At 39.0% G+C, this 18,323-nt stretch overlaps 1 protein-coding gene across 2 annotated transcripts in view; it reads right to left on the bottom strand.

Moving 5' to 3' along the window:
- Positions 1-1,488: 1,488 nt before the first annotated feature.
- TTC39C (tetratricopeptide repeat domain 39C) overlaps positions 1,489-18,323 on the bottom strand; it is a 111,638-nt gene continuing 94,803 nt past the window's right edge. For both annotated transcript variants that reach the window (XM_077900299.1, XM_077900300.1), the window contains 7 exons: positions 17,078-17,185; positions 13,732-13,841; positions 12,582-12,705; positions 7,513-7,610; positions 6,317-6,421; positions 4,996-5,034; positions 1,489-4,191 (listed from right to left, as the gene is read on the bottom strand). In XM_077900299.1, coding sequence (XP_077756425.1) covers positions 4,102-4,191; positions 4,996-5,034; positions 6,317-6,421; positions 7,513-7,610; positions 12,582-12,705; positions 13,732-13,841; positions 17,078-17,185 — 674 coding nt within the window. In that variant the 3' untranslated portion in view covers positions 1,489-4,101. The remainder of the gene's footprint in view (positions 4,192-4,995; positions 5,035-6,316; positions 6,422-7,512; positions 7,611-12,581; positions 12,706-13,731; positions 13,842-17,077; positions 17,186-18,323) is intronic.

The following is an 18,323-nucleotide window of genomic DNA, read 5'->3' as shown; positions in this document are numbered from 1 at the left end:
CAGAACATCTGCAACTCAGGTCAAGCCCTCACTCCACATTTCTTCAATAACTGTTTTGTCCAACTTCCTCTGAAATGCAAACTGTTAGTGAAAACATTTAACCCAAAACTTTCGAACCACCATTTGCTGCTTTAATTTCAAAAACTCCCAATGACCTCATATAGTTTTACCTTCTTCCCTTTCAGTCCACTAGGGATCTGAAGGCAAAATGCAAATCTACTTTGTTCTCCATTGTTCCCCTGCTCCCCATCTTTACTTTACAGAAGTTTAAGGTTTTTGGTGTGACCTCTGCAAAATTCAAATCTTATTTGGTCCATTTTCACCAGACTACATCCTTCTTTAAAACTCAGCTCAGGAGGGGCACCTGGGTAGCTCACTTGATTAAACTTCTGCCTTTGGTTCAGGTCATGATCCCAGCCTAGGGCTGAGTCAGCAGGTTCCCTGCTCTGTGGGGAGCCTGCTTCTGCCCTTCCCCCTGCTTTTGCTCTCTCTCAAATAAATTAAATCTTTAAAACAAAAACACTCAGCTCCAGAATCTCCTACTTTAGAAAGCCAGTGGGTGAGAAGCATTTCCTCAGTAGCCCCCATGATAATACATTGTATGAGCATAGCCTTGCTATAGAATTCTTTGTGTTGGACTCTTCTCTTAGATTTGTAAAATACTTAGCAAAAGATGATAACCTAGGGCAGCATTTCTCTAATTTAGACCACCTGCATTCAAATCATTTTTAGGAGCTTGTTAAAAATGCCCTCCTAAGCTGTACCTGGTACCTACTGAATCAGAATCTCAAAGGAGGGCTAATTTGTAAAACCAGAATTTGTGAACCCCTGGGCTGTGGTTGGAGAACGTGTAACCCAGAGCTCACCCAGTTAAAATACCCCAGGCAACGAGGAGCTACAACTTAGTCCCCTTGCTAGTTTTCACAAAGCCAAGTACAATGTGCACTGGATGATTTACACTTTACAGAAGAAGGGACCAACTTCCCATTCTCCTCTCCCAACCCTCACCACCCGCCATCCTTTTCTTTCTGGATTTCCTTTTCCTAGCTTCTAAGTCTCCTCCCTCTACTATGTGTCTTCTTGGGATGATCTGAACTTAACCATTTTTTTTCCTACAAAATACATCACCAACAGCATTCTAAACAGTGTACGAAATACCAAACAGTACATCATGACTATGAATGTGTATCTTCATAAGTACAGAGCCATATTTGTACACTTCCCACTATAATTTGCTTAAGGAAGCAATCGACTAGGAAAGTTATACAGCAAAGAAATACATGTGATTTTAAAAATCAGATATGTCCTTTTAGCTGGCAGAAATATAAAAGTGCAGATTCTATAAATAATTGACTTGTACAATATGCAACAATAAATTCCTAATTTTCAATTATCTCTGAAATACTTCTTCACTTGGCCAAGTACTTAGCTATCATGTGCTAAAATCCAAAGGCCCCTAACCTAACAACAACAACAAAAAATCTTAAATGTTTTCACCACATAGGTACATATATTACATTATTAGACCATGCCTCCAAAGTGTGTCAAATTATAAATGTGTTCAGAGTACATAAATATACATCAGAGATCTTTCTCCTCATAGGCAAAATCTAATACAAAAATACATTTGACACTCATAAATTAGAAGATCCATTTGAGAGCCTCCAAAATAGAACTGGGGAAGTAGGGCATGATGCCAACAAAGCACACATAGATGCAAATTGTTCTGGTTATATGATTATTTTCTTCATCCGAGAGGGGGAAAGAGCAATTTACACCAAGCTAAGTTTCCAGGCAAATCACAGTTCACAGGCTGGATAAATCAAGGCACGCAGGCCAGAAAAAGGTCATGAATTACTCAACTCAAAAATGTACTCAGACTTCAGTCTGTCTAATGGTATCATATACCTGCACTGTGGTTTGTTATTTTAGAGACTTTAGAATCATCATCTACACCCCATCTCCATACTCTACCACCTTGTTAACGGACATAAACCACAAGGGTTATCCTGCACCAAACATAGGAGACTGTTTATAAACAAACCTCCTCTTTGACTATTGAAGTGGTGTGGTAAAGCTGTCTTCAGTTAAGTGAAGTGGACACAAACTTATTTGAAATCCTGAAGTCTCTCTAGAGATATACAAATAAATATTTAAAGTAGTTAATGGAGGAAAAACTTCTTTTAAATTTTAAAGTACAGGGCTTTATATAATCTTTGAATACTGAGTAATAGTTCAAACAATATTTGAACTATTGCTGAAAATAATAGTAAAATTCAAGTAAGTATGAGCTGAGCAAGAGCTTCAGGATGCAAATTCAAAGTAAAATTCAAATAAGCAAGAGCTTCAGGATGCAGAATGCTCCACAATCATAACTGAGAAGTTTGCCTCATATGATATAGCCAAAGAGGACAAAATGGTAAGAGCCATATTTAACAGATTGATGATGTTCTTCCCTTAAGCCTTGAGGAGTTTAGGGAGCCAATATTTTTTAATACCAAATCTTCTCTTCAGAAAGCATCTACTTGGCTTCCAGATCTACTCATTTACTGAATGCAAGATAGCCATCTTTTCTCTCTGCCTAGTGTCAAAAATCCATGCAGGATTCACACCAGAAGGAAAGAATAAACACTTTGGAAGTGAGGAATCATGAATACAGTTTTAGTCAAAGTCAGTGAGGAATAATTCTTTCTTTCAAAGAAATTATTATTTCCTCAAAACCAGATTAAGTAGATTAGGGCTGTCAACATTCTAGCTGCTTCTATGTTTTATTTTGAAAAGAAATATTAAAGTACTGACATCACATGAGATCGTGCTTCAGCTAAAAGGATATGTAAATAAATGATACCCGGAGAGGACACTCTTTAGCTCAATATGAATTTTAAAAAGTCTCGTCTTAAGCCTGAGCCAAGATAGTCACACAATTATGGCAGAAATTCTTAAGTGGCTGAGGTATTTAGACTCTTCCAAACCACAGGTGTGAAGTACTGGACAAAGAGATAAATTAAATGACAATAAAAATTAGCAATGAAGGATTAAAAATTAACTTTGAACTCCCTTTATAGAATAACCTGAGCTAAAGAGAAAATGATTAAATCCTGGCAACAGCCCAGCAAATCCTTCACCAGCAAATATTGAGGCAAAAAAACCCCGTGTTCATTCAAGAATAACCTTTTCAAAGTAATTTGCTAAAAGATTTCCAAAAGTTGGTAATTAGACCATTTATCACAAAAAAAACTCCTAAAATGTAGGTATTATCTGTCTAGCCTATAGACTAGCCTTTCTAATAAACTAGCAAAATAGTTCTACCTTAGGTTGTGAAACTATTCTATTGGCTTCTATTTGGTTGGCTTTCATAGGGAGGAAAAAAAGGGGTTTGTTACTTCGAAACATTTTATGGACAATGTGAAGATAAGTATTTCTTGATGACACAACTTCAGCCAAAGAGTATTTGTGTTTTAAATAAGGAAAAAAAATTCTGGGTTATTAACTTTTTTAAACAAGAATATTCCATCTGTGATCAGGAGATCTGTGTTCTAGTTATCGCTCCACTGATAACAGGAAAAATCAATTAGCCTTTTTGTGCCTGAGTTTCATTGTCTAGACAATGGGGATAAAATATCTGTGCTATGCTATTCACAAGTTAGAGGATAAAGTAAAACACTAGAAAGCACTTTTATTTTTTTTTCAAAACACAATATAAACGCTGTGTCATAATACTGTTGATAATTCTCCAGGTACCTCCTAGTGTTATCCAGTCACACGTGTGCTTATGGGAGGCGTTCCTAGAATATCACAAGTTGAATATTTAGTTTGATTTTATTTTAAAAATAATAAATCACAAAACTAAAATGTTTGAACAAGGTCACTTAACCCTCTCCCCAGGTGGTTAGTTATAATTACTAGAATCGTCATTATTATTACTTCTTAGCTATATGTTTAAAAGAGGAGATCTTTAATATGTCAGCCTAACTGGGAAAATGTGCCCCTGGCACAGGTGGTTTTCAGAAGAAGAGCCAGTCTTCGGAAGAGCTGTGTCCTCTGCTTTTATTTAAAGTGCAGAACCTGGTGGGGAGGGTCAGAGCAGGAATCCTGTGTCTGTCACTGAGGAACCAGTTCCCTCAGAGAAGCCAGAGCAGCGTGGATGCGGACATGCAATCTGTTTTCAAAGTCGTAGCCAGAGAAATCCTCCTGTAAGACCAAAGAAAGATATTTATGGACTCTATTAGACAAGCTTTCTGAAACATTGCAGGATAAACTGCAGGTTTTGTGCTTCCCAAAGTAAAATCTCTAACACTCCTGCCAATGGCTTCCTATCCACTCAATTTCCTTCTTTCCCAAACCTCAAACTCTGGGTTCATTTTTAACACCCAGGGGAATGTCATTAATGCTTATCTCTGGAAAATTTTCTTCATGGTATGCTTGAAATGGTAGTCTGAAACTCTGCTCAATCTAAGTTGCTATTAGAAATTTTTCGTTCGAGATTGTAGTTATGAAATCAAAAGGTATTTTCCCACTCAAGCAAGAAGTGTGTTTGTAAAAGCAAGATGGGCAATTTCATGAGTTTTTTAGAATACTGGTAAATTTCACTTAAAAATCAAGCAATCAGGGAGTGCTTGGGTGGCTCAGTCAGTTGGGCATCCGACTCTTGGTTTTGGCTCAGGTCATGGTCTCAGGGTCCTGAGCCTGAGCCCCGCGTCAGGGTCTGCATTCAGCAGGGAGTCTGCTTGAGATTCTTCTTCCTCCTCTTCCTCTGCCCCTCCCTCCCCCAAGCATGCGCTCACGCTCTCTCTCTCTCTCTCTCTCTGTCTCGCTCTCTCTAGGATAAATAAATCTTAAAAGAAAAACTCATGGATCACTGAATCAATTAGTTATTATTTTTCTTTCCAGAAATATCCATCAGAACAATCATCTCACAAAACTTCTTGAATTCAGACTTAAGTGGATACAACAGAGGGTAAGAAGCCCCTGGGAAGAGGCAGGTGCAGTCTTTACCTTTGCTTGAAGAAGTAGAGTTCGGCCTCTTCCTACAGTCTATGAATATAAGAAAAACATATTATCTCTTAATATCTACATTTATACATACTCAAACAGAAAACATAAAAGGACAGGTTAACTGAAACAATCCCCAGTAGACACAGAGGTGAGTGAACTGCTCATTCAAGTTGAATGACCCCATTTTTTTTAAGGATGCTTGTAAGTTCGCATCAAGGCACTGCTAAAGAACTGTGCATGATCCTCACTCTTCTGTAAGAGAGAACAACTTAAAAAGAGTCGTGATAGCTTAAGATCTTACTGAACAACCTAAAATTGATGATCATTAAAAAGTTTACCCGACACTATTAAGTTAGATCTCCTTTAGAAGGCATTACTGGTTGAAGGAATCAACTTCATTTTTCAAGAAACAGACCAGCCTTGTTATATCTTAAGTATATATGTTAAGGCTGCATTAAGAGTAAAAATTTCCTTAAAGAATATAGTGCTAGGATTTTCTACCAAAATTCACAAGACTTGCCTTTTCTATTTTCGTAAAGTTAGAATTTCAAATAAAAAGACTAACCAATTAAAAGCCTATCTTTGGCAAGATAGGCTACCTGTCGAAGGTTTAGGCTAGAATCATATTTCTGATTTAGCTCAACTTTTAGAGAGTACATATATTTTATAGTGGAATTGGATTTACTAAAAATCATAATTTTACAAAGCTAGTATTATGTAACTGAGCTTCTAAAAGAAAGTATCAAGCAAATATAGTTGGTTTTTTTTAACAAAACTGCAGTGTACTTAAATACACAATAGTAATTGTCAAATTTATGATATTCTAAAAGTTTTGAAGCAATCAATCATCACATCTTCCTCATTTATTCTCACCATAATCTCAATTAACTTGGAAAGGCAGGTATTTTTTTATCCTGTCTTACATTTTTAGGAGGAAGGTATGTGGTTAACCAGTATCTTACACAAAGTAAATGGAGAACTGGAACCATAATGCAATCTCATGTTCTTCTGAATAAGCTGCCCTATAGCATATCTCATACCATCCTAAAAAAGGCAGTGATTTCCCCCTCAAATGAGTTTTGGTCCAAAAAGCTACATTTATACTTCTAATTCCAGAAAAGAAATGACCTCATTCAACACATTAAGACAGAATTAGTAGCTTCTTGGATTCATTCTACATGAAATCAAGGAAAACAAAAACCCCACTATGTTTAATCAACTGACTTGAAATGAAGGATGATGCTTTGTGCCTTCTTACTTGTACATTTTGTACATTTTTTTTTGCTGAGGAACATCATTTAAGAAATAGGTAAGATCTTACCTCTGGTTTGTCTAACAGAAGACAGCCAAGTTCATAGCAAGCATATGGCTGAACGTATAAGTTATTCTGACGACACAACTCATCTTTAACAGCTCGCTGGAAAAACTGAAAATAATACAAATATTATCAGGATTAACTTACTTCCTTACCTAAGGTTCATCCTATCTTTAGGAGGCAGAAGGGGGTAGTTATTTCTGTATTCTAGATCAGATTTTCTCTCTTTTTCTTTGCATCCTTATTTCTTCCCTTCCATCCTCATCCATACTTTGAAGTCCCCTACATGCTTGCCTCCAGGCTACGCTACCCATCAGTCAGCTCAATTTGTGTTACTTAGTTCTCCAGTTGACACACTAGCCTCTATTGATTGTATTGTCAAAAACATCTTTATCTGATCTCAAAGTCTGAACATACCATTTTAATATTTCAAACAGAAAGCCTGCAAGCCAAGAACCATCTCTTGACACACATTTTGCTTGCTGATACCTAAGAAAGTGATTTAAAATAGGCTTTTTAGAGCTGTATAATAACTATTACGACCCTACACTGAAAAATTTAAAATTATAATACAAGTGCATCAACACTCTAGGATTTAAAAGTCAAAGGCCCCTACTACTGTACATAAACTCTTTCAACAAGTAATCAGAATAACACTAGGGTATACCTCAAAACATCCAACCACACAAAAGCCTCAGAAAAATCCCTCCCAAGTATATTTGAAAATAATGAATGTGTACCCAGAAGAGCCTACACTAACTTTCTAGACGTTACCTCCAGTGCTGCATCAATAATCTATAGTTACAGAGACTGGAAAAGTGAACACGTGGACACACCTGATCATTTTTGTATTTCTCTAACTATGAAGTTTCATTCTGTTCCTTTAAAACTGTCTGCATCCTCATTTCCTTCTCCTCCAAATGAGCCTGTCATCTTTGATGAGTAGCTAGTGCCAGAAAAGAAGCCTGTATGTAAAGAAGTATTCTAAAAATCTGAAGTTACATTAAAAACTACCATTAACCATCATCAACTTCTGGCATCTGAGAAGATGACCTGTATCAGCATAGGGGCCAGAGCTCACACTTCAAAGGGAGAGGTTTAGTTCTGTTCAATGCATTTTTCATTTTTCTTATTCCTAAGCACACATACAGGTCTTCACAGTTTGTTTTCCTTAGCTGAAACAACAGCAGTGAACGGTTTACCTGAACAGCATCTTCTGAGTTTCCTAGACATTTGTGTATGGCACCAAGAAGCAAATACTTTAATCCAACAACAGATGAATCATCCACTTCGTGGCAAGCTTAAAGAGAAGTGAAAAGAGCAGAAAGCATACACATTCACTTAATTTCTTAAATATCATCAAGAGTTCAGTATTTCATTGTTTAGTGACCTATTCACCATTCAAGATCCTGCCCCCTGACACTCAGAAGGTTCCTTTTTCTGATCCAGTATTCTTATTCATCCCTATTCAAAGAAAGGCAAAGATATCAAATGTCATAGCAACAAGAAGACTCAAAATTACATCATATCGTTACTAAGAACAAGACACCAATCTGAAAGGCTACAGACCGTATGATTTCAACTACAGGACACTGGTAAAGACAAAACTATTGAGGCTATAAAAGATCAGTGGTTGCCAGAGGCCAGGGGGTGGGAGGAACAGATGGAAGACAGAAGACTTTTAGGGCAAACTATTGCATATGATACTGCCTCTAAGAGTGGATATAGGTTACTACATATTTGTCAAATCACACAGAATGTACAAAACAAAGAGTGAATCCTAATGTACAACTAAATCCTAGAGGTGTGTCAGTGTTGGTTCTCTGGCTGTAACAAACGTTATCAATCAGGTGGGGGATGCTGATGGCCAGGGAAGCTGTGTGTACCCGGTAGTGAAGGGTGTGGCATGTGGAAACTCTCTGTACTTTGTGCTCAGTTTTGCTATGAACCTAAAAGTACTCTAAAAAGTACTTCAAAGAATTCTATACTACTGTCAAAAGCCATACAGTGGGCACCTTCATATGTTTGTACTGATGCACTGCACTGGTCACTGAGGAGAGACCAGACGTGATCCCTCCACTTCAAGAAGCTTGCCATCTCCTGTGCAGAATGGGCACACATATAGGAGGAAGGTTACAGAAGTTTTCCAAGGAAATGAAAAAGGGAAATTGGAAACATAGTGGAGCTAACAGAAGAGGAAAGGAAGTAACTGTTTCTATGGACCAGTAGAGATATTGAGATTTGGGAAGACTTTTTAAGTGTGTGTGTGTATATACACACACACATATATACATACACACACACACACATAAATTTGTGTGTATGCATATATATTTATATACACATAAATGTTCAAAGTTCCAAAACAAGTAATTGAAAGAGTTTGGCAAGTAGCAAAAAGGTAAATGTTAACAATAGAGTCTGAACCTATAAAAGCAGAAGCTGCCTCAAAAAGCTAGGCTGAGAATACCTCCACATAAAAAGACCCCAGGCGGTGCCTGGATACTGCAGTGGGTTACGTATCTGACTCTTGGTTTCCATCTGTGGTCATGGTCTCAGACTCCATGCTCAACACAGAATCTACTTAAGATTCTCTTTTCAAAAAAAAAAAAAAAAAAAAAGATTCTCTTTTCCCTCTGTCCCTCCCCCTAAAATAAATAAGTAAATCTTTAAAAAAAGATTTTAAGGAAATAGTGTCAAGGAAAGGGGAACACTCATGCATGTACTCATTCACTCAATATAAACTGAAAATCCACATGCTAGGCACTTCTAGGTGCTTGCTTGGAATACAGCAGTGACAAAATAGATGATACAAAGGACAAATCAGTAAAATAAAGAAGTGTTAGTGCTAAGGCAAAAAATAAAGTCAGGATGGGGGATGGAGGTATGCATGTATGTCAGAAAGGTATAGTTTAAGCCTCAATGAAAAGATGGTATTTGAGTAAAGACCTGAAGGAAATGAGTGAAGGAGCCATGTGGATGTTTAGATGAGCATTTGCAGGCAGAAAGAAGAGAAACTGCAAAGGCACTGGGGCCAGCATGTACCTAGTGTGTTCAAGAACAGTAATGAGTGTGGCTGGAGCCTGGTGAGCAAGGGGGAAGAGCAGTGAGAGGCAATGGGGTAGGAGCAGGTGGTGGATAGATCACAGAACATTGTAGCCCCCTGAATGGATTTGGACATTTACTTTAAACAAGATGAAACAACAGAGGGTTCTAAGCTGCAAAATGACATGCAACAGTTTAATAGGACCACTCTGGGCACTGTGCTGAGGATATATAGAAACATCTTTAAAATACAGAGGAAGGGCACCAGGGGTGCTCAGTTGGTTGAGCATCTACCTTTGGTTCAGGTCATTATCTCATGGTTCTGGGATCAAGCCCCATGTTGGGCTCCCTACTCAGCAAGGAGCTTGCTTCTCCTTCTCTGTCTGCCCCTCCCCCTGTTTGTGTTCCCTCTCTCTAAATAAATAAATAAATAAAATGCAGAGGAAGAATGTGGTGCATAGGGGAGGATGGATGGAGGAAGGGCTATGAATAAAAGCATAAGACAAGGATGTGAAAATCCAACTCATGAAGGGAATCTGCTCATGAAGGGAGCTGCAGATGGGGACTCTGAGAAGCTGAATGCACAAAGCTGGGTGGGCATTAAATTAACCATCCACTAACAGTTTTTTCTAGAACTTAACTGTTTCTCTATAAATATCTCTGCACTTTATACAGCTGAAGAGATTTGGATTATTGCTGCTTAACTCTGGGGAATGACAGAAACTAATCAATCTCAAAACTGGACTAATATTTAACAAAGATATAATTTATATTTTTATAATTTATATTTAATTTATATCTTTAACAAAGATCAAAACAATCTCAAAACTGGACTAATATTTAACAAAGATATAATTTATATTTTTTATAATTTATATTTAATTTATATCTTTAACAAAGATATATATATTTATATATAATAATATTATATTAATTCTTTAATAAAGAATTATATCATGTTTACTCAAGAGCCTCCCTTTCCCTATGACCACATCTTTGCTCTTTATTTCGATACCTGGAAAGGGGTTCCAAGAATATGTAGTCACATTAGGTGATAATCGTTCTTGTGGCTGCAGATTATTGCCTATTTGATATTTGCATTTGTGTCTGAATTATCTCTACAGGATCTTGCAATTGTGCATTACAAAGAATACTTAAAATTCTGTATTGTTCCTTTGAGTTAGATATTGGTAGATATTCCATGCTTGTATCAACAACCAGGGATGGGTTTAAAATTATGCATATCCTTTTGAAATGGACATAGCAGAACTTGTGTATCCAAGAAAATTCTGTTTTCTTTCAAGCAATGCCCTTTAGAAGGGTTACATACTCCAATTACAGGGCCTCTGCACACAGCTTCCTTTGGAGATGTATTCCTTTGATCTCTAGAATATCAACATTGACAAAAGTTTTTACCTTTGAGGGGAGACCTCTTTTGGGGGAAGGGAATAAGCAAAAGGTGCCTACAAGGAAGTCTGATGATAAAAGTATGTGATACAATGGATAATATTCTTTATTTGATCAAAAAGTGTGATTGTGGAGAAATCTGATGAATTTTCTTCAATGACTAACAAACCAGTTTTAAGTCCAAATATTAATATTAAACCCCTTTTGAAAAAGGGCAGCATATATGTGAATAAGAGTACATTTCTATAAAATCATTTTTTGGATGTATGTGTTTTTAACATAACAGTCTCATGCTGCAATTGTACTTCTAGCTATATGACATAAATCTCTTCATGCTCCTGAAGAGGAAGCTGTAGGAGAGGATAAAGCTCTGTCACTCAATGTGCTTCTCTCAGACCAGTAACGGCGACACCTGTTCTGATTGGAGCTGGGCATGTCATGTAACTGTTCTGAGTTTTAGTTTCCTCATTTATAAAATGGCTATGACAATATTGTCGCCTTTCCTACTTACTTAGAAAGCAGTATAGACCAAACTAAACAGTATGCCACATTTGATGGCATCAAATGTCTGCTATTAAGCCTTTTAAAAAATGCTACAATATTTCATTAATAACCAATAAAGCTTTATTTTGCTTGAAGATTTAGTTTATTCTTTCTGTGAATTTTTCCTACAGCTTTAAGAAAAATGACTTTATGAAGACTATATTTATCATAATGTATGGTTCTATGCTTCTCTCTCTCTCTCTCTCTCTCTCTCTCTCGATTTTACTTATTTATTTGAGAGACAGCAAGTGAGCATGATTGGGGGGAGGGTCAGAGGGAGAAGCAGACTCCTTGCCAAGCAGGGAGTCCGACACGGAGCTCCTGGGCTCCATCCCAGGACTCTGAGATCATGTCCTGAGCTGAAGACATGCATAACCAACTGAGCCATCCAGGTGCCCTGGTCCTATGTTATGTTTTGTTTTGTTTTGTTTTGTTTTAATACATGAATCAAAAAATCTAGGCTTCTAGTTATACTCCTAGGTATTTACTCCAGTGAAATGAGGACAGGATGTCCACACAGAAGTCAGGCACACTTATATTGTATACTTATGTTTGTAGCAGCTCTACTCATGATAGCTAAAAAACCAGAAACAAATCAAATGTCCATTAATAGGAGAAAGAATAAATAGTGTGGTGCAGATATAGCCAGATGCTGGAGTGCCACTCAGCGAGTGGAAAGAATGAACAGTGATATAGGCTATAACACAGATCACTCCCACAGATCCTATGCCAAAAAAAGGAAGCCAAGCAATAAAAATTACACATGGTCTGAACTTATATGAAGTTCAAGGACAGGCAAAAGTAATCTGTGGGAGAGAGAAGTCAGAACAGTGGTTGCCTTGGGGTGGGGACTGACCAACAAGGTGCACAAGGGAAATTACAAGGGTGCTGGAAATGTTCCAGAGCTTCACTGTGGTGGTTGGTGTACGCCAGCATGTATATATTTGCCAAAACCCAGTGAACCATATACTTAATATCTGTGCATTTTAATACATGTGAATCAAACCTATATGCAACAAAGGGCTTTTGTTAGAAACAAAATGTATGCTTTCAGCAACCCCCAGGGCTATACAGTCAGTGATGCTTAGGGCATCGCGTGCCTCGCCACACACCACTAACAATGTGGACATGTCCATACATTCTGGTACTGCCTACGCCTATCACCTAAGTAACGTTCTTCATCACTACACCGTCCATCCAAGAACAACAGATCTGAATCAGCGAACATTCATGAGCAACCGAAGGAACCAGCTGACGTGTATAGTTTTATTTTTACCTTGACTCATCCTCTGCAGGTTGGGGAAGGAACAGTTGGGAAGGGCTTTCCACAGGTACAGCACTTCGATGGAGGCCAGCACACAGAGTGCTCTGGTTGGAGCTTGTTTCCGAAACCTCTCTGCCTGCAAGTGGGTAGAAGAAGCAGGCTAAGTTTGGGCAAACAAATTCAAATAAAAACATATCCTTGGGAGACAGTAAAAAATGTATGAATCATGTTTGACATGAACAACCTCCCTTCAACAAAGCTAGAAATAAGAACTTAGCTCTAAAAAAATTTTGCTTTCTAACTTTTCATGTATTGGGAGATATGCCTTTCATTCATTATTCAACTTCATCTACAATCAAGATCTGGGGTGCATTCAGACAACTTGGGATCAAACTGGATTCATTTCAGTTTAATCAAAAGAATTTATAAAAGTTGGGTGACAAGTAATAAGGAATGGGTTCTTATGGAAGATGTGATACCAGATGCTTCTTAGTTATGGTTTTACTGACTTTTTAATTTTCTATTCAGTCCCTGTGGTCTCAGTGGCATTCCACATTACCATCTAGTTTATACTCATACCAAGTCATCAATTGTTCACTTGTTAAAAACAAACTAAAATCATGGAAAATTCAGGATATGACAAGTTGTCATGTGATCCACAGTAATTCGGCTAACTTTTATTTTTAAAAGTGTAGAATAAATCAGGGACTTTGTCCCTACAGTCCTGGGCCTTTCTACTGGTAAATCTGATACATACTTTTGTTGCTGATTAAGTCAAAATGTGGTGTGTTCACTAGATTGAGAACCAATAGTCCATTTATCTCTTGCCTAGATTCTGACAATTTCTATTCTTCTGAAATCCTCTCTCTTTAGAAAGATGCTTTTCCTCTCTGGATAGGCTCATTAGCTCTGCATGGTCTATCATGTGTGCACCCAGTCAAACAAGTAACAACTGCTTTAATCGTGTGCAGCAAAACAAGCACTTTACACTCAAAGGAGAATTATGACCATGGGAGTAAATTTCCTCCATAGTGGCAAAGTGCATACTGCATGGCAAGTCAGTTGCCAGCTTTGATGAGGATTTCCTAAAACCTGTCCGAGGTGGCATCAGTTACAAATTCCCATCATAAATAACACACCAGATAAATTGGCTCCAACATACCTTTTTCACTGAGAATTGTTCAATCTGATTATTTTTCCTTTTGAAGAGTTTCTGAACTTCTTTGAAGACTATCTGGGCCCCGTCCACATCACCAGTGGCTCCCTGACAAACTGTAAGAAACCACTGTTGTACTCCTTAAGCATCAGGGGAAAAATATGGTTGATGGTACTTGGAAAATGTTACCAAAGAAAAAATGGGAGCACATGTTTCTAAAGATTGTTACACAAAGGCCTGCACCATCCTGTTGATTGTTATGCCACAAATTCAACAACTATTTCCCAGCAAACTGGGTTCCTGGAGCTTTGTGGGGACATATAGGAAAACCACGGTCCTAGTCCTCATGTTGGGCAATAGTCTTAGATGTGACAAAAGTCCCAGCTATTATCAAAGTGTAGAGTCTAGCAGGAGCCCACATGCTCAGAAAAGTGGACTCAAAAGGAATCTAAGAAAGAACAGCAAGGAACCAAGAATATCATGAAGTTTCACGATGGGTGGAGGATATCCCTGTGCCTGGAAAGAAAGTCATGAAATTAGTCTTACACATGTTCATTGGCCACCTACCACCTACAACTCACCAGCAAGAATGTGAAGAAGAAACACATGTTTAAACCTGAAATGTCCATTTCAGCTGGAGAAATAAGATATACACATAGTCCCATAGCTACAGTGTATATGATGATAAGAGCCTCAAGGGTAGGAAAACCAAAGTGCTTTTGGAAAAGCTCAGGAAAAGAAGAGATCATTTCTCTTTAGAGTGATCAGAAAAATCTTAAGGATCTAGGAGTAAGGCTGAGCCCTGGAGGATGATAAGATTTTCATAGTCTGCACACAATCTTCATCCTATCCCAATCCCCAGGCAAAGACTTAAATCATATTTCCTTTGCTTCATCTTTGAAGGTGAAACTTTACCAACTGCTCTCTGTCATTCTCTTCTCAACTCCAATGGCACTGAATCTGTTTATATCAATTTTTAATTAGATGTTGTCTTTGGGACCTATTGTTTTTCAATCCCCAGATGGGAGGTCTATTGCTAGTTGCTCCTTTATTTGAGCGATCCTAAAACTAGGTGGTCCTCTATTCACGGTTTGGGGCTTGGCCAAGCAGAGCATGGGGCCATCGCCTTTCAGAGGATGGAGAGCTGTTGGCAAGGCCAAAGAGGCAGAAGCACCAAGATTTTGAGAAGGCTGTGGATGTAAAGGTGACAGGAGAGGCAGATGATTTTCTACTGGGAGGATGAGGGATTAAGCTGAATGTTCAAGGGAAACACAACCATGTTCCCAGTTAGGGAAGCAGCCCTGGTCCAGACAGAGGTGGTGGTCTGAATCTGTCCAAGATAACCTCATCCCTCACAGCTATAGCATTTCAAAACCAAAAGGAAATGTGGTGATTGTTTTGTAGGCCAACCCATCAGGCTATAGATTAGGGTAAGGTTAAGGTTCAAGAAAGCCAAAAGACTTGCCTAAGGTCACACAGTAAGCCCATGAACAAGAGTAATGTCTGTGGCATCTAAGCCTGAGGTTATCCTCAGATGATTCATAAAGTTCTTACAGAGTTGCATAATTTTTTTATGGGGGCCGCGGACAAGCTTTAGGCAGTGGCCGGTGGCCCTGGCTCTGCCTCTTGGACCCCCTAGAGTCGCATAATTTAAAAAAAGAGACGGATGGTGATGATGGTTGTATAACAATGTGCATGGATGTAATGCCACTGAACTGAAGGCTTAGTACAGTTAAGGTGGTAGATTTTATGTTACATACATTCTACTACAACTGAACAGCACAAGAAACTAAGCCCCTGGTGGCAGTGTTTCTGATCTCCGAGTGCCCCTCCCATCTCTGCCTGTCAACATGTACCTTTAGGGCCAACTCGAATGGCAGCTCTTGCAAAATGGCTGATAGCACAACAGAAGCGAGCCATCCCTTTCTCATGAACTCTTTCTGGTGGAGCTCTTGACACATCCTGCCATCTGTACAAAACCCCCTTAGCAAAGGCAGAGACTAAGCTTTCATGCTCTATCAGCTCCTACAGCATGTTATGATCCTGGGATTTCCAGTATTTGGAGAATAAATGCTCCTCTCTACACAGCTGCACTGTACATTTGTTTGTGTTCTATGCTCAACAAAGATTAAAAAAGAAACAGCTGCCCACAACTGACTGCGTGAGTCCATAACACATTAACAACCAATTGCTGGGTTGTCGTGAAGACCTCTGCTTTTCAGTTCACCCACTCCTCAATGTGCTGGGCACACGGAGGCCACTCAGTAAATAGCTGCCACTGTCATCTGAGAGGCATGTGAGTTCTATACAACTCTTAAGGTGTGAAACACAGCAGCCTAACCAGCATCCTGAAAATAATCCACTCAAACATCAGCTACAGAGCCTTACAAAAACGGGTGCCCTGTGGGGATTACAGTAAAGAGTGTGGGTATAAAGGGATTTCAAACTGATTCCTAATGGACGGCAGTTTTTGAACATCCAGGACATGCAACTGTTAATTCTCTCATTTTTAAATAGATCACTTAAGGGATTGGAATGACAGGAAATATTTCACTAAATCCAAATAGAGAAATAAGGAGATACTTAAAACTTTAAATTATGTTTGGATTAGTCTTGAACTTTAAGTAAAAGAATCACTTATATGGCTGGACAAGGAGAGGTCACCATTAGAGGCAGAAAACGTACAGCCAGCCACTGGGTACATAATGATGGCAAGTAAGGTACCTCGGGGCACAGACAACCCTTTCGTCCACCAGGTGGCAGCACATCTTCATCTTCTGATGAGAGGACAAAAAGCCAACCGCTCATTCATATTGGCAATTACAGGTGTTCCTGCCAAATGATGTTCAAATACCTCATGCTCTGCAAAACCACACTGTAAATCTAACAAGGTTAATAGGTAAAACAAGTTTGGAGCTGACTACTCAAAATCTAGGCAGCTTTGTTACCAGGGCACTAACAATCCAAACAGAAATATTAACACAATTTCAGAGACATGTTAAATTCCCTAAAAATTGTTTAAATTCTCAAAGACTAAAAACCATGTAGAAAGCAAAGGAATAGGGTAAGCTGAGGCTGCTTAGGGCAAAATGCACAGAAAGCTTCACAATTATAATAAAGCATTTTCAGGACAGAGCATGTGACCAACAGCCCAGATGGGGAGCTGGTGTGCAGGACTGCAGTGTTCGGCTGGGTCCGGAAACGCTGTATTACTCAGTTGTACAAAACATTAACATCCTGGGGGGAAGTGAGCAAGGAGAACACCACATCCTCCTGCCATCATCCTCCCATCGTTCTCCCATTGGCCAACGTGTGTGGCAGACAGAACTCAGGGTACAAATGGGCTACTCACCCGCAGTTAAATAGGCATAATAGCACTGGGACCACCTGGACTCGTTTTTTAGCCTCTCAAAGGAATCAAACGCATCCTTGAAATTCAGCTCTATCATGCTGCACCAACCTATGAAAGAGAGATTTTTAGTATGGGACCCTAAGGTAGCGATTTACACCCCATCTTTAAGCTGGGAATCTGATACTGCTGATTCTTTGTCTGAGTACTGCGCGTACACTACCTGAAAACCTAAAGATGGTCTTCTGTCTCGTAAGTATTTTCAGGGTGATATTCTGAGTATGACAAGGCACTTCTGATTTCACAACTCATTAAGCAGTACAGAAGCAGTAGAGTGGGGGACACCCCGGGGGGGCAGTTGGTTGAGTGACTGACTCTTGTTTCAGCTCAGGTCATGAATGATCTCAGGGTTATGAGATTCAGCCCTGCATTAGGCTTTGCTTAAGACTCAGTCTCCCTCTTCCTCTGCCCCTCCTCCTCTCAAATCTTAACAAAAAACAAAAACAAAACAAAACAAAACAAAAAAACCCCAGCAGTATTGCGAAACATAAAGATTCCTATGAAAATAATCTGTCTCCTACACTCCAATTTGGGTTGTAAGATTAATCTAAGTGCAGCAGAACTTCTCCAAGAGCAGGCACAGACACAGAAAAAGAAGCAAAATATCATTAGACTGCATATAGTGACTACCTCAAAAAGTCTTCAAGCACTCACGGAGCTCCTTAATGATTACTATTAATTCTCAAACCCTGTGAGAAGTGGAGACAAGCCAGTAAGAAACTAAGTACTTGCCTGCCTTTCCTCTGCAGGTTGACAGCAGAGCTCAGAAACATCTTTCCTGGATCAAAACACCATGAGACAGGCCTTCCGGTAAAGAGTGGCAGCCACGAGAATGTGAGGAATTCTATCTTAGTTTTTAGAAATTTACCTTCCATTGCCTAAGCCCTTCCATGTGTCAAGCCCTATGCCAGGCACATGATATGATTCTAATTCTACTAGGGTCTTCCGAGGGTGGTGATGGCATAATTTTACCAAGGAGAAAATCTAAGGCCTGTAGAGATTGGTGACTTGCTCAAGGCCACAGAGCTACTGAGAGGAAAAAGCCCAGGAGTGAAGGCCACTGCTCTCTCCTGTCCACAGTATCACTCCATAATAGATTCTGGTATCTGGTGTATCGTGAACTATTTGTATCACCTTGGATCTGCCTTTGAAGTAGAGGGATGAGAGGGATCCACACTACTAGAAAATC

This window comes from Canis aureus, chromosome 6 (assembly GCF_053574225.1).
Source record: "Canis aureus isolate CA01 chromosome 6, VMU_Caureus_v.1.0, whole genome shotgun sequence".
NCBI classification, from domain to species: Eukaryota; Metazoa; Chordata; class Mammalia; order Carnivora; family Canidae; genus Canis; species Canis aureus.
Note: the sequence above shows the minus strand (reverse complement) of the source record. Positions and strands in the feature narration are given on the sequence as shown.